Source organism: Molothrus ater, chromosome 24, assembly GCF_012460135.2.
Source record: "Molothrus ater isolate BHLD 08-10-18 breed brown headed cowbird chromosome 24, BPBGC_Mater_1.1, whole genome shotgun sequence".
Classification (NCBI taxonomy): Eukaryota; Metazoa; Chordata; class Aves; order Passeriformes; family Icteridae; genus Molothrus; species Molothrus ater.
The window spans coordinates 2,537,765-2,561,378 of NC_050501.2; the positions used below are offsets into that span (position 1 = coordinate 2,537,765).

The following is a 23,614-nucleotide window of genomic DNA, read 5'->3' on the forward strand; positions in this document are numbered from 1 at the left end:
ATGTTGGGACTCAGGTGTTTATTATTTCTGATCAGTAAAACAGTCTCACTGCTGTGAGTTCAGCAGCTTTTCATTAGAAGGCACAAAATGGCCACAATCTCTTGTTCCAAGGTCTTTTAAGACTAAACTATCCAATTAAGAACTGACACCTGGATTATTTTCCCTTTTAATCCAATAACTGATCCCACAGAGCCCACAATGCAGACTTTTCAGAGTGGATGTGGGGCTATCTGTGCTGTCGATGCTGGGATGTCCATACTGGGGGTCTCCATACTGGAGTCTCCATAGTGGGGTCTCCATGCAGGGATGTCCCTGCTGGAGTATCCACACTGGGACGTCCTTATTGGGATGTCCCTACTGGGATGTCCCTGCTGAGATGTCCATACTTGGGTGTCCATTCTGGGATCTCCATACTAGAGTCTCCATGCTGGGATGTCCTCACTGGGATGTCCATACTGGGATGTCCATGCTGGGGAGTCCATGCTGGGATGTCCATGCTGGGATGTCCCTGCTGGGATGCTGCTGAGCAGGGCTCTCTCACCCAGCCCTGCTGTTGCATTTTGAGCCTGGCTCAGGCAGGGCTGGGGCTCCCAGGTGCCATCACAAGCTCTGTGGTTGATCCTTGCAGGAGATCGACGGGAAAGCCCTGCTGCTGCTGCGCAGTGACATGATGATGAAATACATGGGGCTGAAGCTGGGGCCAGCCCTGAAGCTCACCTACCACATCGACAAGCTAAAGCAAGGCAAGTTCTGAGAGGACTCCTGGCAGGATGGATCCCACCCGCGCTCCCGGCCGCCCCACCCGCGCTCACCTGCCACAGGTTCGCATGCACACACCCCTTCCGCCGCAGCAGACAGACAGACAGACAGACGGACACTCCCGACGCCGGCCGGGCCCTCGGGGCCCCGCCCGCCCCCAACAGCGCTCAGGAGGAGCCCGGCACAGCCAGGCCCTGCACCAGGCTCGGGCTGGGGCCATTGGCACAGCCAGGCCCTGCACCAGACTCGGGCTGGGGGCATTGGCACAGCCGGGCCCTGCACCAGACTCGAGCTGGGGGCATTGGCACAGCCGGGCCCTGCACCAGACTCGAGCTGTGAGCATTGGCACAGCCGGGCTCTCACCAGACTCGGGCTGGGGGCATTGGCACAGCCGGGCTCTCACCAGACTCGAGCTGGGGCCATTGGCACAGCCGGGCCCTGCACCAGACTCGGGCTGGGGGCATTGGCACAGCCGGGCCCTGCACCAGACTCGGGCTGGGGGCATTGGCACAGCCAGGCCCTGCACCAGACTCGTTCTGGGGCCATTGGCACAGCCGGGCTCTCACCAGACTCGGGCTGGGGGCATTGGCACAGCCGGGCTCTCACCAGATTTGGGCTGGGGCCATTGGCACAGCCAGGCTCTCACCAGACTTGAGCTGTGGGCATTGGCACAGCTGGGCTCTCACCAGGCTCAGGCTGGGGCCATTGGAAGCCGAGGTGTCTCCCCTGCTGCCCAGCCAGCGCCTCTGCATGAGCTCAGTCCTGCTTCCCTGGATGGAGCAGCTCCAGCAGGGCCCCTGGGGCCCCGGTGTTTGCCTCAGCTCCTCCCTGGGCCTGGGGGGCAGCCCCTGGGCACTGAGCCTGGCCAGCCTCAAGGGGCTCAGTGCCCCCAGCCTGCCCTCAGCCCCGTGGCACCGCAGTGAGCTCAGAGCCTTGGCCAGCCAGCCCTGTCTCCAAACTGGGGGAGCCCATCCACCCATCTCTGCCTGCCCCCAGCTCCTGACCTGGCTCCAGCTGGGCACACTGGGCTGGGGGTGGAGGCTTTCATATTTATTCCAGACTGGAGAGATGCCATGTGGGAGCATGGAGAGAGCTGGGAGAGCTGAGCAGGGCTGGGCCTGGCATGCCCCTGGCACGGATGGGCCTGGGCTGGTGTTGGAGGCTGCCTGGATGCTGCAGGACTCAGCTGATCCTTCTCGCCTTTTTTAATTTTTGTTTTAATTTGGATTTTTTTTTTTTTTTTACTAAGGAGTTGTCTGTTTCAAATGATGAGATGATTTTTCTACCTGTGTTGAACTCACAGCTCTTGGTGGTTTTTTAGCCAGAGCTGCTAAGGTTTGTCTTCCCAGGGGCACTCCTGCTCCTCTAGTTTTGGTCTGTCCCAGCTCAGCGTGTGTGAGGGTTTTGGGTCTGGCCAGAGCATCCCAGGATGGTGACCTGTCCTGGCACTGCTCTTCCTGTGAGGGCTTTGTGAGGGCTGTGAGGGCTTTGCCCTTCCCGAGGCACCTACTGGTCTCAGGCAGTTTAATGTATTTATTTTTGATGGCACTTGAGTGCTTCCCATGGTCCCAGACAGGTTTCTGCAGCTGCATGAGGAGTGTCAGAGTGGAGCCAGCAGCTGTGCCACCGCAGTGTCCCCTGGACAGCAGCTGCCACCCGGGGCTGCCCAGACCCTGGAGCATCACAGGCACCAGCGTGGCCTGAGCTGGGACAGGGCTGATGGTGCCAGCACAGCCCCGTGTGCCCACACACACCTCAGCACGCTCCCCCTGCAGTGACCAAAGGGCTGGGACAGAATCTCCACTCCAAGCACTTCCCTCTCCTGTCCCAGCTCAGCCTCTGCATCGGAGCCACAGCTCCCAGCCTCCCCTGCAGCCTCGAGGGCCTGGCCAGCAGCAGGATGGGCCCCTATGGTGACCAACCCTCCAGGCTCTTGCACTGAGTCAGGTTTACCCCTAAGGGGCAAAGTTGAAAAAAAAAAAAAAAAAAAAAAGAAAAAATACCCCCAACCCCAAAGTAATAAAAAAAAGGCAAAATGGCTTTTGTCCTGTAGCAGCCTGTGCTGCTCACGGGGCCCTCGCTGTGACCTGGCCCCAGGGCCAGCCTGTGCTTTCCTCTGCACTTCTTTTACGTTGATTTGTTTATAAATAAAAGGATACCAAGCTCCTCCCCGTGGTTTGTGCACTGATGGCAGCGTGGGACTGAGCCCTGGGACTGAGCCCCAGGACTGAGCCCCGGCTGCCCCAGGCAAGGAGGGAGAGCGGGGCCAGGGTGGGGCTGGGGGTGATGGGGAGGCCAGGGAAGCACAGCCTGGCCTCCCTGAACCACGGGGTGCCCTTGGCTGAGGGTGCTCCCAGCACTTGTCCCAGCCTTGTTCCCGAAGCCAGAGCCAGGGCTGAGGCTGCTCTGGGGACAGCAGAGCGGTGGCAGTGACAGCCCCACATCACCCCATGGACACAGCTCTGGCCTGTGCACAGCCCTGCTTCTCCTGCAGCAGGCAAGAACGCTCCTGGCTGTGGAGGACAGGGTGGACAAACCCTCCTGGGGCAGCTCAAAGCCACTGGAAACCTTTTCCTGCCCTGCAGAGCCTGCAGGCTCAGCCCACGCTCCCCAGGTTTCTCCAGGGCTGGAAGGAAGCTCAGTAACTTCAGACTTTGCAGCTCCACATCTAAACCCACAAGTTTTTGCTAGCTTAGAGGGGATTAATTCAAGATTGGGAAGTTTTGTGCTTCAGTCCTTTCCTTCCCTCCCTCCGAGCAGGCAGAACAGAGCAGGCTCAGGGCTCCTCACTCAGTTTGTTACAAATGAGCATTTAATGACCCAGTCAGTTGCAGAGTTTTGGCCAAAACAAACATTTCAGGAGAAAAAAAAAACCACAGTTGTGCTGCAGCTGAGGGAGGATCTCAGCCTGCCCCAGGATGGCCAGGCCAGGGCAGGAGTGGGCAGCAGCAGAGCAACTGCAACTCGAGAATTCCTGCCCCACAGCTGGAACTGGCACACGAGGAGTGCTCCAAGCTCTCCAGGCTCACAGCAGCTTTACAGGGAATATTTAAAACAAATGAGGACTAAAAAAGCAAGGGGAGCTGGGAGGAGATCACTGGGGAGGGACAGGACAGGGTTTGGTTTTGTGGCTCAGCCAGGTCTGACCGTGCAGCTCTCCCAAACTCCACGGAGCTGCTGAAGTCCGAGTGTGCAACATCAGACAAGGGAGACACTTTCCTTCCTTTTTCTTTGTTCCTTTCTCCTCAATCAAGGGCCACACAGGGCAGGGAATGGAGGCAGCTCAGCCCCTCAGCCCCACAGAGCTGGACAGCAACACCAAGGCAGGGCTGGTGAGCTCCTCCCTCAGGAACAGCCCTTGGAGAAGAAGGGCACCCACTGCAGGAGGCCAGGACGTGACTCCAGCGAGGACAAAAAGGCAACAAAAAGGCTCCACTTCAAATCCATGAAAAAGCACCAGGAGCTGCTGTGTCCCAGGCCAGGGACACAGTTCAAGGCAGCAGTGAAGTGGTTCAGGGGTTCACTCTGTGCTCACCTCCCCCTTGATGCAAGGGGTCGAAGTTTCCCAGCCCCAGGAGCACAGGGAGGGCTCACAGGGACCCCTCAGGTCAGGGTTTCCCTGCAGCTTTGTTCTCCTGGCCCTCAGCCTGATCCCAGTTGATCACATCCCTGCAGTGACACCTCAGCCAGAGCTGAGCATATTCCAGAGTAACTAACACTATTCCAGGAAGATCTTCCTGGTTACAAATTCATTGTGACAATGAATGCACCAAGAGCACCAGTGCCAAAGGTTTGCAAATGCTACTGAAAAAAAAAAAAAGAAAAAAAAAACCAACAAAACAAAAATCATCCCCTGAAAAAAAAGCCAAACAAACCAAAAAGGCTGCATGAAGCTGCCCAGAGCCCTCTGTGCAGCACAGCCCAGCTCAGACACTAAGCCAGCTCCCAAAATCTTGTGCCATCCATAATTTCACCAGTAAGTAAAGACTGAGGAGGGAGCAGAAGGACTGGAGAGAGCAGCTGCACTGTCAGTGTCCAAGGCACCCTGGTGCCAAGCACTGCCTGCACTGGGAAGGGCTGGGGCCATGGGATTCCCCTCAGCACAGCAAATCCCACACCCAGCTCGCCTTGGCCTCCAAGCCGGCCTCCAAGCAACTGAAGGGAGTCTGGAGGGGCCTCTCTGAACTCCCCTCCACAAATAACCAAGATCTATAGAGAGAATAAAGGAAGGACAGAAGAGCTGAGGAAATAAGGGACAGGATCTCAGAGCAAAAATTATAAACCCGTAAGTTAGGAAAGCCCAAAGCTGAGGGTGTTGAAGCTGCTGCTGTAAGAACACCTGGAAAACCTAATGGAGACTCCTCTCTGCAGCAAGGACACACCTGGAGAGAGAAAAGGAGCAGGAATCACTGACAGGTCTGACACAGGGGCCCTGGCCAGAGCCCTGTGCCCAGCTCAGGGCTGTCTCAGCTCCACTGGGGCACCCCCAAAGGCACTGAACTGCCCCCCTGGCCATGGCTCCTTCCACACAGAGCACAGGGAGTGAGCACAGCTCAGCCAGCACTGAGCCCTGCCCACAGGCAGCACCAAAGCAGCATTTGCACTGTGCTGCATGCAGCCCTAAGAGAGCTGGGTGACACCAATCCCAGGGACTGCCACTCTCCCCATGTGGGGACAGCCTCCAAGCCACCAGAGCTGCCACATTAGGGAACACGGGGGATACTGTCAGTGAGACCAAGGCTCAGAGTATCTTTAGGATCAACATTTACAGGGGGAATTCTTCAGCTCTTGGTGCTGTGGAGCAGCCCAACACCCAGCAGTCCCATCTGGTCCCAGTGCTGTGCCCAGGGATGGGGAGCACTCCTGTGCCAGACTGGGGCTGACCCTGCTGTCCCCCTGCAGGCACTCTGGAAGGGGAGGAGGGAAGGGCTGGAGCTCTCCATGCCCTGCCACTCAGCAGTGGAGCCCACCCACCCACAGGGGTGTGCAGATGCTGCTCAGCTCCTGCAAAACCCCCTCACAAACCAGCCAGAGCAGGGCCAGGTGTCACATCCATGATCACCCACTGAACAGAGGGAGGATGCAAATGTAAACTCTGTTTTGCTGGTACAGTCTGAGTGCCAGGTTTTAGTATCTTCTCCTTCCCAGGACTGTTTACATCCAGTTTTCACATCCCTGTAACACCTGCAGCCTTTACAGAGCAGAGCTTGAGCCCTAGGTCTGACAGGATCTGCTGTCCCAGGAGATGGACACAATGGATACTTCCAAGATGTTCTTTTACTATGGTGAGGGACTGCAAAATACTGAATTTCCTAAACCCAGGAACCCCTTGTGCAGCTCTGCCCCCATTCCCAGCAGTGTGTGCTCCACTGGTGCTTTCATCCAAATCTAACCCCAAATTCCTCTGTATTTGTATTTTATTGTGTCACTTTGCTAAGGGGACACCCATCCCCAGCTGTTACACAGACAGAGGCAGCACCCAGCCCTCAGCACAGCTGGAACAGATGTGTGAGCCCCAGCCCATCTCATGGTGCCCCAGCTTTCTACCAAACAATGTGGGGAATCAGTTGCCAGAAGCAAAGATTGGCCAAGAAATTTTTTTTTTCCCAAAGGAAGAGGCAGAGATCATGAAACATTACCAGGAATCAGTCGTGGTTTGCTGAAGGGAACTTCAGCTCTGTTATCTCCAGGTCAGGAGAGCTGCTGCCACTCCGGTCACTGTAGGTGTCCCTGCAGGAGTAAAGGATTTGGGGTTAGGGAGCACAAGTGCTTTAAGGACAGATTAATTCATTAATTAATGTGGGATGCTGCAGCACAGGGAAAACTTCAGCTCCTCTGCTGCAAGGAGCCATTTCAAAGTCAAATGTGCAAAAGCAGAGAGTTAAAATATCTCTCCACCCTTGGAGGCACTGAAATGAGAGTGCCTCACACACAAAACTCCTCTGGACCACACCTGAGCACTGTGATGTTGAACCAACACAGGAATCCTGTGGTGCAGCTGCTCTGCAGCTCAGCCCACAAAGCCAACACTTTATTTTTGGCATTGCATTTGCCTGGGTTTGATGCAGACACTGCTAATTCTCCTCTGCATTTGGTCTGGTTTTTGTTTAGTGCCTGTCAGCAACCCCTCAGTGTGAGGAGGAGAACAGGTCAGTACCAAATGGTTGTTATTTGCTGCACAGTCCCAAGAGCCAAAGGGAATTGCAGGCACTGGGGAACAGCAGCACCGAGTAACTGCACCATTAAATCCACCCAAAACACTACTTGCTTTGCAAGCTGAAACAAGGAAAGCTGAAGTCAGCAGAAAAAAACAAAATTAAGAGGCTGCAACCACCAGGCCTGTTCTTTAAACCAGCAACAGGAACAAGTTTCTCATGGACCAGCCTGTACATGGGACTTGTCTGAGGAATGGAGGGGAAAGCCCATGAGGTCTCAATCGTGTAAAAGAGCAGGCCCAACCTCAGCTTCCCCAAAGCCTGACTGACAGCACAAGGCTGCAGATCCTCTCTGCAGGACAGCTCTGTGGCCCCACAATCAGCCTCAACACACAGATGTGAGCTTTCAAAAGAAGAGTGCAAAGAAGGGGGTGCAATACCAAGTTATCCCCAGGAGCTCTGTGCCAAGAGGATGCTCTGAGCTATCCTGCAGGAAGCAGCAGCGTCCTGTGACAGCTCTGACTGGGCTCTGTCTGAAACCCACCTGGGGGAGAGCCTGCAGCCCTTCTGCAGGTAGTGGGTGAGTCTCCCTGCAGATGCCAGGAGGAGCCCAAAGTATGGGGGTGATGGCTTGATGGGCCTGGAGAGGAACTCGGGGTGATACTGAACACCAACGAAGAAAGGATGGTCTGAAAACAAACAAAACATTCATGTCAAGTCTCTCAAGCTGGTGCTGAGCTGCAGGTGAAATCCTCATTATGCTGAAGCCCTGATGATGGGGAAGTATCATTTCCATTTTTGTCCATAAATGGAGAGGGACATGGGATTTTATTTTTACCATCATTTTATGGATGCAGTCAAGACAGTCTGAATGGGTCCCACATGAAAAGCTGCTCCATTACCCTCCAAACACTTTCCCCTGTCCATCCCACACCCACAAACTTAAGGACTCACCTTCCAGCTCAACCACTTCCATCCGCTCTCCCTCCTCATCCTGCCCCACAAACTTCAGACCTTGCTCTTCAAAACACTTCTTCAGTTCTGGATTGACCTAGAAAACCAGAAGCAAGGCAAGCCATGATCTCTTGTGTCTGGATTACACAGGAAAGCTCAATACCTGCATGAGCATTTTTACCTCAAATCTGTGTCTGTGTCTCTCTTCCAAGAAATCGTGATCTCCATAGAGCTTCCCTGCAGCAGAATTGAAATGTTCCTTAGAGCAGTGATCACAGCTTTTAACACATTCACTTGATCAGCATCCTTCAGAATCTGCCACTTCTGGAGGGAATTAAATTCCCTGATCCCCATTCCCCACCAGAACAGTCTGTGAACAGCTGCCATTCAGGGATGCTGCAACATCCCCAGGCCTCACTTTCCCCAGGAAACATTTCCAGAAGAGACAAGAAAGGCCTTACTCATGATTGAATTCTTGGTTTGGAACAGTGTCCTCCTCTTGCCAAGCCTCATTGTCCCACCCATTTGCCCAGGATTATGTTCTGGCATGTCTATGACCTGTGGAAAGAATTCAGAGGGAGGTGGGAATCAGGGAGGAGTAACAATAACAGGCAAACTCTGACACATAAAAGGAAAAAAAATCCCATCAACATTCATGCAAAAAACCAAGGAAACCAGCCCAAGGAACACTGTCCTGACAAGGCAGACCAACAGAACTAGGTTAGCTGGCTGAGTTGTTCAGTACCTATGGGAGGTTTGTGGATATTCAGGGAACTTTCACAGAGGAAATGGCCTCAGAGTTTACACAGATTGCACACACCAATACTGTGATGTTTACTGAACTGCATGTCAAACAAACAAGCAAATTTATGGGGGAAAAAAATTAAATCAGACTTGCTCACTCTTTGATAAATCATCATAAGCTGGTTTTTGATAACTTCCTCACTTTGAGTAGCATTTTAAATTACAGCAGAAGCCAATCATTATGGTGGACTCTGGACTAGAAACACAGAGCCTTCCACAATGGTACCCAGGAATTCAGGTCTGTCTGGAGCTATCATACAACACTTCAAATTGGAAGGGACCTTAAATCCCACCCAGTGCCACCCCTGCCATGGCAGGGCCACCTCCCACTGTGCCAGGTGCTGCCAGCCCCAATGCCCAGCCTGGCCTTGGGCACTGCCAGGGCTCCAGGGGCAGCCACAGCTGCTCTGGGCACCCTGGCAGAGCCCAAACCTCTCCAACCAGGCCTTGCCAGGCTACAAACCCCTGTGGCAAATGGCACTGGGGGCACCTGGAACCATGCAGGAAATCATTCTTTCCTTTCCTTTCTCCATTTGCTGCAATGGTTTTTGGTGCTGGTTTCCATCCTGGATTGAGGAATGGGAATGCCAGAGTGGTTTGGGTGGGAAGGGATCTTCAATGCCAGCTCATTGCAGCCCAGGGCCACCTCCCACTGTGCCAGGTGCTGCCAGCCCCAATGCCCAGCCTGGCCTTGGGCACTGCCAGGGCTCCAGGGGCAGCCACAGCTGCTCTGGCAATCATGCCCAGGGATGGGCAGGAAAGTCAGGTAAGGCTATCACAAGTAAATCACCATAAACTCACCACTGGATGAGAAGTTTTGGGGTCAAACTCTGTTGAGTTGGCATCTGCAATGTAAGATTCAGCAGTCAGGAGCACAGAGTGGCTCAAAGCATGGCATCACCTCCAGGAGCTGCCCCAGGGACAGCTCCTCCTCATCCCCAGCTGTGCTGAGCCCCCCCTCAGGCACAGAACACCCCAGGCAGCAGGAACAGGGCTGTCAGCACTGTTCAGTACCAATTTCAAAGGTTGCAGGCAGAGGACAACCCATCCTCATTCAGGAAAAACACAGCTTCAAATACAGAAATAAAGGCAGGGAGGGGGAAAGGAGCACAATGGTTTGAGGAACTCCTTTTTCCTCCCCCTCATTACTGGAGAGAATCAAAGAGTCAGGCTGAGAATTCAATTTAGCACTCTGATGGGAGTTGTATCAACAGGAACCTGCTCAATCCAAGCAGAGGGCTCAGGAGGTAACTCCACTCACTGAAGGAGCTGCAGCTGCTGGCTGGCTGAGTTGCTTTTTGAGCTTCATTGCCACTGGCTGCAGTGGGAATCTGCCATGGTGTTTCATTCAGGAGCTAAGAATCTCATGTTGAGCAATAGGAAGCTTTCTGTCATTATAAGCTTCTCTTACTCTATTGATTTTTATTTAAATAGGGTAAGGAAATTGCTCTTTTTACTTTAAATTAGCAAAAGAGACAGGGGTTTTTACAGGTCTAGGTAAAAAATTAAACTGACCTATGAAAAACTTAAAATCACAGGTATCTAAAAAAAAAAATCACAATTTTTTAGATATTACTCTATATAGATCACATTACTCAAGCAACCCAAGAAATTACCAAAGGCAGGAAGGGTTTTGTGCCATTACCTCTCCAACCAAGGACACTGCGAGCAAACTCCACCACTGCCAGCTGCATTCCCAGACAGACTCCTGTGGAAGGACAGGCAGGACATGATCAGCTCAGGACAAGGACCTCTGAGCCCATGCTGCAAAGCACACACACCCTCCCAGAGTATCCTGAGTCAGAGGAAAACCTGCATGAGGCAGATCTTGGACTGGGATTTAGGGCTCTGTAGTCCTGACAAGCTTCACGTCCCTCCCTTTCCCATCCCCTCTGCTCATACTCCAGCTGAGTCTCTCGCCACAGACACTTCACTGAAATGCAGTCTTGGATTTCCTGGTGCCAAGATCACCACAGGCTGATGTGAAACATCCCCAGACTGCAATCCCCACATTGCTGACTCCCTGTCAGCCAACTCTGACCACTTCAGAGCTAAGCAGGGCTGAGGCTGCACTCCCTGCTCAGCTGAGCACAAATCACTGCCTGCAAAACTGCTCATCCCACACAGCAGTGAAAACCAGGGCAGCTCCTGCTGCAGACCAGCACAGACACCTTCAACTTCCTTTCCTTTGCTTTATTTCTTCTTATGGATGAAACATGCTTCTCACCTAAAAAGGGTTTTTTCTGTTTCCTTGCCCAGGAAATAGCTTGAATTTTGCCTTCTGTCCCTCGAACACCAAATCCACCAGGAACCAGAACTCCACTGCATGGGGATGAAAAGATTCCATTCAGCATGGCTGCCCCAAACCACACACCCACAAATCACCTCCCTCCCATAAAATCTTGGCCTTGCAAGATCTCTCCTCTGAAAAGGGCTCTGAAATAGCCACGTGGCAAGGCCTGGCTGCAGCAGTTTTCACATGAGCTGTCACATAAAGAGGGGGAAATATTTCATAAATGCCAATTTTAGCTTCCCAAAAAGAGAGATCCCAAGTATCTCACAGGTTACCATGCTGGAATGGTTCATGCTGTGGGACTCACACACCCTGCCCCAAACATGTTTGCAAACACATCACCCAGCCAGGCCCATGCTGAGCAAACCCCTGGCTACAGTGTCAGGTTGTCCTAACACCAAACTCTGCAGGAAGTTCTTTCTTCTCACTCCAATCCTGCTGCCCTGAGGGGGAACAGGCTCCACTTGTTCTTGGTTTTGTGCTAATTCTTGGCACTCCTCTGCACACTAATGCTTTTCCCCCTCTCATACTATTTCTGAAGAACTTGGTACTCCATTCACACCTTCCATTCTCAGTCTGGCTGCACCAGTACCTTTCCTTCCTCCTGATTTCCTCTGTTTCCACCTGATCATGCAGGTGTGCATATCCTCATGACCATGACCATTTCCCCCACCTCCCTCACTTATTTAACAATTCTCCATTTAACACCTCCACCTAAATGCCCCTGAGAGGTGTTTGGGACCTTGTCAGAGTGTGCTGAAAACAGGTTTATCAGGCATTCTCCAAAAAGGGTCACAGCAGAACTTACTCAGCACCACAGAGCTTCTGCCACGCCTCGTGGTACCTGACAGGCTCCTCCTGCAGAGTGTCTGGCTCCAAGTCAGCAGAGTCAATGTACTGGGAAGAAATCCAAAAAAAAAGATGATGAGATATTGCCACCAGAGTGTACAGGACTCCCTGAATTCTCATTAAATTAGGACAGCATAATTCCTCCTGGGCACTTCTGGATTTGTTTCCTAATGGATACTTCAGTTTTTTCTGGGCTGATTTCCCATCTGTTAGCCAACAAAACTCCTTTCCTCATCCCCCTGCTCTTTGTGCACAAACAGAACCTGTGATTTCTGTGTCCTCCCCTCTCTGCAGCCCTGCTTACACCAAGACCCTGAGCCCCAGCCTGTGATGTTCAATGTGAGGTGTGAATGCAGCACAGCAAGGTGGGAACATGGGGCTCTGCAAACACAAACCACCACACAGAGAGGAAAAAAAACCATTCTTTTTTCATCAAATAAACATCTCCTTCAAGAGGCATTGCAGAAGAAATAGGCTATGGTGAAACACAGGCTACTGTAATTAAAGGGTGTTATGACAATGGAAAAAAACCCTGCAATTTTTCCATTTTCTCATCCACAGCATTCCAGTACCTCTGAACTTCTGGATGTTCTGGCAGGCTGCTAACCCTTTAAAAGAACAATTTTGTCCTTCTTTTTTTGTTTGGTTTTTGGAAGTTGCAAAACTACCAATCAGTTGTTTAACTAACTACAGCTACTCAGTTCTTCAGCACAAGATGTCCCTGCACAGAGCTCACTTCACTCCTGAGCCACTCAGACACAGCCTTGCCAGGGAATACCCACAGATGCACATGCAGGGTCTGCACTTTACCAGTCTTGTTTTGCTTATTTTCACCTCTACTGATTTTGGAAGTTGAAAGGAAACCCTGACCTAGATCACTACTGTTCAAAAGCAATCACCTATTTCCATGACTCACTGACATCATGGAACTGCTGGGCATTTAAAAGTCTATTGAAATGAAAATTAAATTTCTAGCAACAGGTAGAATTCATATTTCACCTCTTCAGAGGATCCAGCTATGACCAAGACCCCTGAGCATCTGTGCATCCAAACCAGCATGAAAACCTTAACAAAGCCTGAGGCAGGGGCATCATAAAACCTGAGTACCACAAGGTTAACAGCAACAAAAAAGGTAAAACCACAAAAAGAATCACTTGCAACAAGTGTGAGAGAAATGAGAGCAGAGAGTGCCCTCCTCCAATCCATCAACCACTGTCACAGCTCAGCACACAGCACTGAGCAATTTCCACCCACTCCAGCTCACAGGAGGAGAGGCTGCTTTGCTCTGAAGCTGGTTTAGGCCTGATAACAGCTGTTTTAGTGCTGTTATAATCAAAACAGCTGTTTTGATGCAAGGATAATTTTATGCATCAAATTATCCTTTGGATACAAGGATAATTCAGATTTGTGACAATGTGAATTAGGATGGGCAGCACTGTAGGTGGAAGCAGCATGGGTGGAGTTCTTTCCCCACACACAGACCCACCCCTACCTTAATGTCAAGTTTGTGGTTGATGGCCAGGGCAGAGTGCTCCAGGGCTTTGATGACAGATGCATAGGAGTCAGAAAATTTGGTGTATTTGCCCACCAGTGCAATGGAACACGTTTCCAGCAGACGGTCGTACCTACAGAACACCAGAGCACACAGGTTATTCCAGCACTAACAGGGGAGGGATGGAATCTTCCATTCTGTTCAGCTTTCCAAGGAACAAACAAACTTTTCCTGTTCTCCTAAGTGTGTCCAACAGAGCTGACGTCCTTGCAAGAGTGACCTTTTACAATAATTTTGATTTAGAAACATCAAAGCGAGATCAAAACCACAACAACGACTGAGGAAAACAGTTGCAGAAAGCCACACATAAATTAACTCATCTCTCCTGATGATGAAAAGCCATTCTGAGCAGATCCAAACTGCCTCTTCAGGAAGCTGTATTAGATCCAAAAGCTGCAGTGAACTCCTAGGAGAGGATCAAAGCACAGCTTGGTGTATGTTTGTACTGCACAGCATCTTCCCACGCTGCTGCTCAGCTCCTACCAGGAGCTCCAAACACAGAAAGCATTTCTGCATTTCTGCAGCCCTAAGGCTGTGCTGCCTCCACTTTCAATCCCCAGCACCTGGCAGCACAGGATTCACACAGAATTCCTGGCCACAGCCAAGAGTTTGTTTAAAGTTTCTCCCAGAATTGCTAAATACCCTCAGCCCAGCTGGTGACCAAGGGCTTTCCCCATCAAAGGAAATGTTATTGACAGGGCTTATGTCAGGCACAGAAATCAAGGAAAGCATCTAGATCTTGAAAATTAATTTCTTATAAGAACAAACATATTTAAGGCTTCAGCTGACGTTCAAGCCCTTTCTGAAAAGACTCTATTCACTATTTCCTCATGAACATTGAGCCTGAGCCTCACAAGAAAAAGCCCAGTGTCCAAGGAGTCTCAGAACAGGTACCAAACACTTGTCCCACTTACCTGAAAGAACTCTCAAAGATATTCTTTGACACTCCTGCCATCTCCATATAGCTACAAAAGGATTTCAACACTTTGTAATGTTACTGAGAAGTTGTTTTTTAATAAAAAGGGAGGGCAGAGCTGTCCAGCTGTTAATAACTTCAAGCTGGGTTTGACTCAGGCAGTAAACTTCCAACACAAGATAAGGATCTCACTAAGTTTATCTCACAGGATTTTATGGAGAGAAGGCTGAGGGAATTGGGGTGGTTCAGCCTGAAGAAGAAAAAGCCCCAGGGAGAGGGAGATTTTATGGCAGCCTTCCATTAAGAGAATTTATGAGAAACATGGGGACAGACTTTTTAGTAGGGTCTGTTGTGCCTGGACAAGTGGTGATGGTTTTAATCTAAAAGAGGGGGGATTTAGGCAGATATAAGGATGAAGTTTTGTACAGTGACAGTGGTGAGGCACTGGCACAGGTTGTCTGAAACCCATGCAGTTGTTTTAGCAACACATGAATGAATGAAGTTCAGAGCAGCTCTGGCAAGCAAAAGAAACCCAGCTGGAATAAACAGTTCCACATTCTGATCCAGTCAGGGTTTCTGTCTTCACCTCCAAGGGGACTGCAGGATCACCACTGCATTAAGGCTCAGCTAAACCAAGCAGGAGGAACAGAAGTTGTAGCTGTAGGATTTTTGGTTTCATCAAGCCTGAGATAACACATAATTTTCATTTCCATTTGAAAGCATTAATAAAAACTCGTTAGTTCAATATGAATGCTTTGGGAAGAACCTCCCACAGCAGCTGTGGATTCCCCACCCTGGAAACATTCAAAGTTTGGATGGGGCTCTGAGCAAAAGAAAAAAGAAACAACGTGAGCATGTAAGAACACACTTAAGAAGAGGGAATTACACATCATCTCAAAGAACCAAGAACAGAAAGCAATGCTGCAGTGTGCTGCAGTGTGCCCAGCAGTGCAGCTCACCTGTCAGCCATCTCCTTCCACTTCATGAGCATCCTCCTGGGCTGCCTCTCGATGGGAAGGTCCAGCCTGTGCCTGAAGTAGTCCACAACTCCCTGCTCCTCCAGCAGCAGAGGAACCCGGTAGATGGAGGAGACATCATGGACACAAATGACCTGTTCATAAAAGAATGATAGCATTAAAACACAGCCATCCAGTGCCTGTACAATCATTTTTACTCAGATATTCTGAGTGTTCCTCTAGCAGAAAACCCTATGACCACCTAAACTTCCAGACAATAACATTTTGAATAATATAATGTAGCCATGATATTTTCTGAAAAATCCTTTCCTTAGGATTTTTCCTCCTGAGAAGCTGAGAGGCCTCAGGAACAAAATGTAACCAATGGTTATCTGCTGCTGTGGAATGCAACAGGTGCATCTGGGATTGGGCTCATGTGGTTGTTTCTAATTAATGGCCAATCACAGCCCAGCTGGCTCAGACTCTGTCCAAGACACAAGCCTTTGTTATCATTCTTTCCTTTTCTATTCTTAGCCAGCCTTCTGATGAAATCCTTTCTTCTATTCTTTTAGTATAGTTTTAATATAATATATATCATAAAATAATAAATCAGCCTTCTGAAACAGGAGTCAGATCCTCGTCTCTTCCCTCATCCTCAGGCCCCTGTGAACACGGTCACAATATAACATATCAGTAGTTTAACACTGGTTTCCTTATACTTGAAAAAGCCATTTCAGCCCTCCCAAGGCATTACTGCCCCTGGAGCCCCTTGGGAAGGGCTGGAACACAGTAACCCAGCAGCAGGAGTCAGCTGTCCAGCACTTCATGTGAGCAGCACTCAGCAAAGTTCAAAGAACACTCCAGAGAGACTCCTGTGATACAGAACCACAAGTGAAGCTACAGTCAAACTGCCACAGGCACAGCTTCCCCCTTCCCTCCACTGTGCTTCCTAACCCAGTCTGAGTGAAACCCAGGGCAAGCTGTCACCCCAGGACAGCAATACACTTTACAGGGTGCCCCTCATCCAATTTGGGATTGCACAATTATGAGCAAAGAATTCTACGGTCAATGAGGAAAATCTGCATCTACAGTTCTAGTTAACTGAAATGGGAAAAGATGGCTCAGGACAAATGTCACCTGTCCATTAATAATGAACCTGTACTTTAGGGATCCAAAACACACTGGCAAAACTTCTTTAAATCCTCATTTCTACTGACTCAAATGAGAGCAGAGTTCAGTTCTGCACCAGTCAAACCTCCTTGGCTGCACATTTTCCTCTTTTACCGCTCACTTCTCGATCCAAGTGCAACAGCAGTCAGAGCAGCAACTACATAGAACTGCATTAAACTTCCTGGAAAGGGACAAGAGCCAACTTATTCTGAATTCCTGGCCAACAAGAGGTAGATATTTCACTGATGACACATCAACATTATTGCCAGCAGTGCAGTGCTTGAAACTGCAGGACTCAAGTTTGGTCTTGCTATAGAGCAGATTAGTAAAAATTACTTGACAGAACATGGGATTGTGAAGTTATACTCAGTCTTTCACAAAAAGACAACATTTTTCGAGTTCCACATGGATTGCAAAGTGCTAAAACTCAGCCTACACTTTTGACTATTTTCCAAGGTCCACCTTAGAATGTGTTACAAGTCTCAGTATAGAAAGAATCATGCAAACATGGAATTTGTGCATATCACAACCTTCAAGTGAAGCAGTGCTTCTCCCAAACACCATTTCAACCTCTGTGAAATCTCTCCTCAAGAATTCTTGAGCAGAATAATATTGTGAAAAGAGCAGAAGTACAGTAATATAGCCTTTAAAACTAATTTTGGGTAATCTTTTCACCTCTAAATACTGGAAAAATCTCATTCTTTGTTCACAGGAGGAATGTGGAACTATAATTAAGGTCAAAACAGTGATTCAGAAATCACCTTGGATTCCATAGAATTCTCTAAGCTTACACCAATCACCTCACAAGAAAACCTGGGTGCTGGCACAAAAAGAATTGGTTTAGCAACAGGTTCATGTGTCAGGAAGGAGGTAGACAAAGCAGCAAATGAATTATGCAGCTACCAAAACACAGAGCTGGAACTGCTGCACTTGACAAAACCCCCCTCAGCATCTGACAAGCAGCTCCAGTATTTATTGCAAGGAAGCACAGACAGCAATCCTCACCTGTTCTGGTTCAACATGACAGAACATGGAAATCTTTTCTTTTACTGAGGTATCCAGTGGAGTGGAGCACCTGCAAACAATCTAACACAGCAGCACCATCAGGGTTGTGATGCAAACAGAAACACTCAGGCATTCATAAAACAAACCTCAAAAAGAGCTGTCTTTGTGCAGTCTCTGATTTGAGGAAAAAAAAAACACCCCACAATTCAGTTTCTTTTCCTTATTTATCACAACTATACAAGAGCTCTCAAATTCAGCATTACTTAGACAAGACTGCTGCTGCAACATGCCAGATTTTTACATTTAAAGCCACAAACTTGAAAGCTACACAAACCTTACCAGATCTGGAGAGAGCCCGAGACCTCTGAGCTCACGAACACTGTTCTGGGTGGGTTTGGTCTTCTGCTCCCCTGTCGAGCTTGGCTGGCCAGAGAAGAGCAGTGGGTGTATCAGGTTGTGATAAGCAGCAATGAGTCAGCAGGTTAATGAGGACATCTCATCAAAACTTTGATTCAGTTCTTGGACAATTCACATGAAGCTCATGGAGCCCATTTTAATCCCCAGGACTGAGAGCAACAGCAGGGACCCAAGCTCCAATCTGCCCACTGGAGTGCAGGAAGGAGAGGGACAGAGAGCCTAAGGTTTATCCACTGCTCCCTCCAAATACCTAATGTTCTGTATTTCTGATTTTTCTCTATAAATCACCTGGCCTGGACAGAAGGGGGAAAAGTGAGAAGAGAACCAACACTGGTCTGCACTCCATAATTATCAATTTTCTCTGCCAAATCCAGTTCAGTCTGACACAAGGAATGCTCATGCTGCATTGTTGCAACTCCCAAACCTTTATTACACATTTACACCATTTGAAAATATCTTTTTCAATTCCTGTAAGACTTTTTAAATACATAAGCATATAATCTCTGCACTTCTGCCAGAAGTTTATACATACACAGAAATACAGACAGTAACAGCACTTAAGCACTTCAGAAATACCTATTTAGGAAATTTTGGACTGAGGAGGCCTCTGCCCACCAGTATGTTTCAGATCCTTACCTGGGGAACCAGGCTGACATGAATGTTGCAGAAATTCTCTCTTTTGGCCTTGAACTGGAACTGGCGGAAGGCCTCGATGAAAGGCATGCTCTCGATGTCACCCACGGTGCCCCCGAGCTGGCAAACACACACTGGGAGTTACAGATACTGCCCAAACCTGCTGCAGGTGTACACTAAAGACATGGAAATCCACACAACAATCTACTCCAGCTGCTATTCTACTGCCATCGTTTCCCCACATATCAAAAAGCCACAAGAAAAAACAGCTTCCCCTATGGGCAGCACCTCAGAGACATCAGCTTGACTTCTATTTTCTAGTCAGGGAAAATACTTAGATGTGAAAATTATGATTTATGAACATTAGGTGGCACTGAGAAGCAGATTTCTGTTAAGTTTTAGAACTATATAGAGAGGGCACATGCAGGAACAGATGCAAGACCACACTTGGAGCTCCCAGGCTGTCAGACAGTGCCTCCTTGGTACTTGAGATCTGGGCTTGTGATCCTGGCACACAAACTGGCACCCAAGGTGCAGGCAGAGTCCAAGTCACCTTGACCTGGGCTCTGTGACAAGCTCCCTCTCCTGTGCTAGCACGTGCCAGCAGCCAGCTCAGCACTGCCAGAGCCTTCACCCTGCTCTGTCTCCTCCTGGCAGCAGAATGTTCCATAAGCACCCTGGGAAGTGCCACCCCTAACTCGTGCCATTTCCTGCTGCATGTCCTGTGCTTCAACTGGTCACTTGGAGGAGGAAAGACAGCTGAACCCAGAGGGGGATTTACCTCCCCTCCCTCCATCCACCAAAGAAGAGGGTACAGCACAATTAACTCAGACTGGCATATTGAGTTACAAGAGCTGAAAAATTCATTCTGTAGCTTGATTCATAGAATATCCTGAGCTGGAAGGGACCCACTGAGACCAGTCTAAAACCCTGCACAGACCCCCCCAACAATCCCATCCTGGACAACACTCCTGGAGCTCTGGCAGTGCCCATTCCCTGGGCAGTGCCCAGCACACTCTGGGGGAAGAACCTTGCCCTGATCTCCAGCCTAAATCTCCCCTGACACAGCGCCAGCTGTTCCCTGGCATCCTGTGGGGCTGCCCCTCATGAGGCAGCTGCAAGCAACTCAAAAGATTAATAAGTGAAATTAACAAAGGGAATTTTTAACCCATTCAATAACATGCAAAGTTGAACATTTCTGTAAAGAAAAACATGCATATAGATCAGTTTACTGCATACAAGAAACAAAACTACCTACTTTTAAAAAGTTACAAACCTCAATCACACAAACTTGGGGTTCAATGCCATCTTCATCCACAGGAATCTGTGCCTGCCTCATTACCCATTCCTGTATGGCATCTGTGATGTGGGGAACAACTGGAAAAGAAACCCAGGCAAAGGTTAAAGCCCCCACACGTTTCTCCCTCTTAACTCATTAGAGAGCAAATTACTGACAATCACTAGCCAGGGCTTGAGCAGGAATTTTTGTCTTTAAAGAACTGTGCATTTTTGAAGTGATTATTCTTGGCTGTGATTTTCAAGGGCCTTGGCAGGAAATTGAACCCTGCCTTAATTTAAACACATGTAAGCAACGTTTCCTTTAAGCTGAAAGATTCAAGCACAAACCGTTCTCTGCTCTAAATAGAGAAAGTAACACTGTTTTTAACTGTCTGTAAAGGTCCTTATGTCAACCAGCTGTGGAGAGTGGTTAAAAAGGAAAGGCACTGATCTGATACTCACAAATACTTTGGGTTTTCTAATGGCTAGAGTTAAGAAAAGCATTTACCATTTTAACCAGCTAACAAAAAAGCCCAAAGTGTATTGGTCTGAAGTCTATTCATATTTATCACTGGGTACATTAGCCAGCTGGACCCGAGTCCAGCACAGTCCAAACACAAGCAAGATGGTGCAGAGCCTCGAGTGAAGATGAAAGGCAAAAACATCCAGCCAGGGCTGAAATACAGAACGCACTTCTAAGCACCAGGAAAGAAGTTTTGCATCACCTTGGACCGTTTTGCCAAGATAATCTCCCTTCCTCTCCTTGTTAATGACATACTGGTAGATCTTCCCCGTGGTCAGGTTGTTGTCTTTGGTGAGTCGGATATCGAGGAAGCGCTCGTAGTTCCCGAGGTCCAGGTCCACTTCCCCTCCATCATCCAGCACAAACACCTCCCCTGCGGGCACAGAAACAGGCACGGGCACACGTGTCGGGCACGTGGAACGATTCAACACAAGGAAACTCCTTCCCCGATTGCCACAGCAAGCTCAGGAGCGGCAAACAGAACTAAAAGCCTTAATAACCGGGAGGAGCAGCGCACTGGGGACCGAACCCCTTCGGGCAGCAGCAGGAACAGGCAGAGCACATCTGTGCTGTGAGCACAGCAGCCGCAGTGCTGGCAGGCTCAGGAGCAGGCACAAAGGCTCCTACAAAGGAGACGATTCACGGCAAGCCAAGACAGCCCCGGCGCCGCCCGGCAGCCCCCGACACCGAGCCCGCGGGGCACCCACCGTGCTCGTACGGGGAGAAGGTGCCGGCGTCGATGTTGATGTAGGGGTCGATCTTGATGGAGGTGACATGCAGCCCGCAGGACTTGAGGATGGTGCCGATGCTGCTGGCGATGATGCCCTTGCCGATGCCCGAGATCACGCCGCCCGTGACCAGGATGTACTTCATCTGCCCCGCGCCTGGCCGCGACAGACACCGGCACCGCCTCAGCGCGGGCTCTGCCAGCGGAACGCGCTCCGGGCGCTGACATTGCTGACAGCGACCCCCGGGCCGCGTCCCACTCTCCGCTGAGGGCCGGTGCCCTGCCCGCTGCCATTGCTGACAGCGACCCCCGGGCCGGTGCCCTGCCCGCTGACACTGCTGACAGCGAGCCCCGGGCCGTGTCCCACTCTCCGCTAAGGGCCGGTGCCCTGCCCGCTCCTCCCGCCATAAATTCCCGCCACCGCCGCCCGCGTGGCCCCGCCGCCAGGCCCGCGGGGTCCGCGTGGTCCCGCTCTGCCGCCCACGGGCTTCCCCCCCCCCCAGCGCTGCCCGGATGGTCCCGCCCGCCGCTCTCACCTGGGGCCGCCGGGCGCGCGGACAGCGCGCGCGCGGGGGGAGCGGGCGGGAGGTGCGGAGCGCGCGCGGCGCCGCTCCCGGCCGGCTCGGCTGGGAACCGCATGAGGCCCTGCTGCGCCTCTGCGCATGCGCGGGGCGGGGCTGGCAGGGGACGGGCCCAGAGCCTGAGCTCGGGGGCGTGGCCGGAGCGGCATAGCCCCGCCCTCTGTCCCGCCCCGGCCCCCTCAGCGCCTCATGGAGGGCGGGAGCGGCTGTGGGATCGCGGAATTAACTGGGGTGGAAAAAACCTTTACTATCATCCAGTCCAACCTATGAATGAACACCTCCTCATCATGTCCCCAAGTGCCACATCCACAGCTTTCTTGAACGCTTCCAGGGATGGGGGCTTCCACCGCTGCCCTGAGCAGTCTAGGCCAGGACAAACTTTCAGCGATGAAATTCCCAAAATCCACCTTAAGCCTGCCCTGGCCCAGCCTGAGGCCGTTCCCTCTGCTCCTGTCCCTGTTCCCTGGAGCACAGCCCGACCCCCCCGGCTGTGCCCTCCTGGCAGGAGCTGTGCAGAGCCACAAGGGCCCCCTGAGCCTCCTTTGCTCCAGGCTGAGCCCCTGCCCAGCTCCCTCAGCCCCTCCTGGGGCTCCAGACCCTTCCCAGCTCCCTCAGCTGTGCCTGAGGTGGATTCTGCCACTGTTGGTCTCATTTTCTGGTGTCTGTGTGTCCTGCCAGCACACTTCCCCATGGACATGTCCCCTGCGTGCTGATAGCTCTGTGGGCAGAGATGTCACTTTGCCTTCCCATGGGCTGGGGCTGTCCCCTCGCTGCTGGCACTTGGTGACCCTGCACAGGAATGCAGTTCTTGCTGCCCCCTTGGAGGATGCATCTGCTTTCAGAATTACCTGGCCACGCTGATCTGTTCCTCCACAAAGGACCCTTCCTGTTTTCTGCTGTCCTACAATAGCTCCTGAGTGGGAAATTAAAAAAACAACATTTCCAGCACCTTTTCTGCAGAATAGTGGCCATGGCTCTGGTGGCAGTGAGATGGGTGACAGCTGCAAGGGCTGTGTGTGCTTGGGCTGTCACTGTCACTGCCTGGTGGCACATCCTGATAAGGCACAGGGAGGCTGAGCTCTCCTTTAGACATCCCAGCTTTCCCCATTTCATGAGTGGGGCACAAGACATTCCACTTCAGCTACCAGACAAGTGTCTTGTAGCTGAAGGGAAGTCCATCCTTGTGGAGATGTGTGTAACCTCGATGTGAGCGTTAACTTCGGCACACACAAATCCTTTTCTCAGTGCCTCATTAAAGGCCTCAGGGGTTGGACATCCCGTGGTGCTCAGGAGAGAACTGCACTCACTGGGAGCTATTGTGAGCATTAAATGGTGTGGAATAACAATGACCCAGAAAAGTCAGATCGCAAATATCTCAAGTTATGCAAAATTACATCTGCTTTTTGCAGAAGTGGGTGGAAGTGTATGTGAGTACATGTGTTTCACCCTTAATTTTGCCCTCAGTAAGTTTTGCCCTCACAGTGCCTTGTTCTCAGCTCTCAGCAAAATACAGACTGAATATTTCCCTTTCAGAAATGTGAAATGAGATGAAATGGATCTGCTCTGTTTATTTAACAGGATTTGATTCACAGCAAAACAGTTTAACTGGAAAACATTGCTGGGAGGACTGGCATAGCTCTGGGGAATGTTAATGTGTTACTGGGATTATGCAAGGAATGAATAGACTGGAATCCTCAAACACTTGAACTTCCTTGCAGTTTAGGGGCCTATTTGTACAGGGAAAGGCTGATTGTAATGTTACATGTATTAATCACAGTAATAATAATAAATTATATAATATGTATGATATATACTTGCAGTTATTCCAGTCAGAACATTCACAGCCTCCTCTTACATGAAGGTGACAGGATGACCTGTTGCAACAAGATTTTGAGACTGAAATACCATTTTCAGAGAGTGTCTCTTTCCTCTGTGACCTGTGAAAGAAGTGGCTAAAGATGGCCCTGCCTTGGAGTGTTCCTGACAGAATATCCAGGAGATGCAGACCCCTGTGGGATCTGCAGTGTGGGTTGGCTGCCACC

At 50.4% G+C, this 23,614-nt stretch overlaps 2 protein-coding genes across 6 annotated transcripts in view; one reads left to right on the top strand and one right to left on the bottom strand.

Moving 5' to 3' along the window:
• Positions 1-2,926, top strand: part of SCMH1 (Scm polycomb group protein homolog 1) — a 63,237-nt gene extending 60,311 nt beyond the window's left edge. For all 5 annotated transcript variants that reach the window (XM_036396913.2, XM_036396915.2, XM_036396916.2 and 2 more), the window contains one exon: positions 629-2,926. In XM_036396913.2, coding sequence (XP_036252806.1) covers positions 629-754 — 126 coding nt within the window. In that variant the 3' untranslated portion in view covers positions 755-2,926. The remainder of the gene's footprint in view (positions 1-628) is intronic.
• A 623-nt stretch (positions 2,927-3,549) lies between these two features.
• Positions 3,550-21,612, bottom strand: CTPS1 (CTP synthase 1). The gene is made up of 19 exons (XM_036396918.2): positions 21,528-21,612; positions 20,972-21,148; positions 20,467-20,637; positions 19,740-19,840; positions 18,467-18,583; positions 17,753-17,836; positions 17,414-17,494; positions 15,242-15,393; positions 13,307-13,439; positions 11,774-11,862; positions 10,900-10,994; positions 10,318-10,380; positions 9,474-9,517; positions 8,330-8,426; positions 8,050-8,105; positions 7,869-7,965; positions 7,459-7,603; positions 6,399-6,489; positions 3,550-5,141 (listed from the first exon to the last, which is right to left on the bottom strand). The coding sequence occupies exons 2-18, from the start codon at positions 21,135-21,137 to the stop codon at positions 6,405-6,407; spliced, it is 1,776 nt and encodes a 591-aa protein (XP_036252811.1). The 5' UTR covers positions 21,138-21,148; positions 21,528-21,612; the 3' UTR covers positions 3,550-5,141; positions 6,399-6,404.
• Between the last annotated feature and the right edge of the window lie 2,002 nt (positions 21,613-23,614).

Bases quoted from the DNA above. Each gene is read 5' to 3' on its own strand.
- CTPS1 (XM_036396918.2), bottom strand. From the start codon at position 21,137: ATGAAGTACATCCTGGTCACGGGCGGCGTGATCTCGGGCATCGGCAAG. The intron at 10,995-11,773 runs GTAAGTTCTGCT...ATCCCCATGCAG, and splicing joins CAGAAGCTCTGTGGTGCTGA to TGGAGTTCTGGTTCCTGGTG. The intron at 7,966-8,049 runs GTAAAAATGCTC...CTGGTTTTCTAG, and splicing joins GACACAGACACAGATTTGAG to GTCAATCCAGAACTGAAGAA.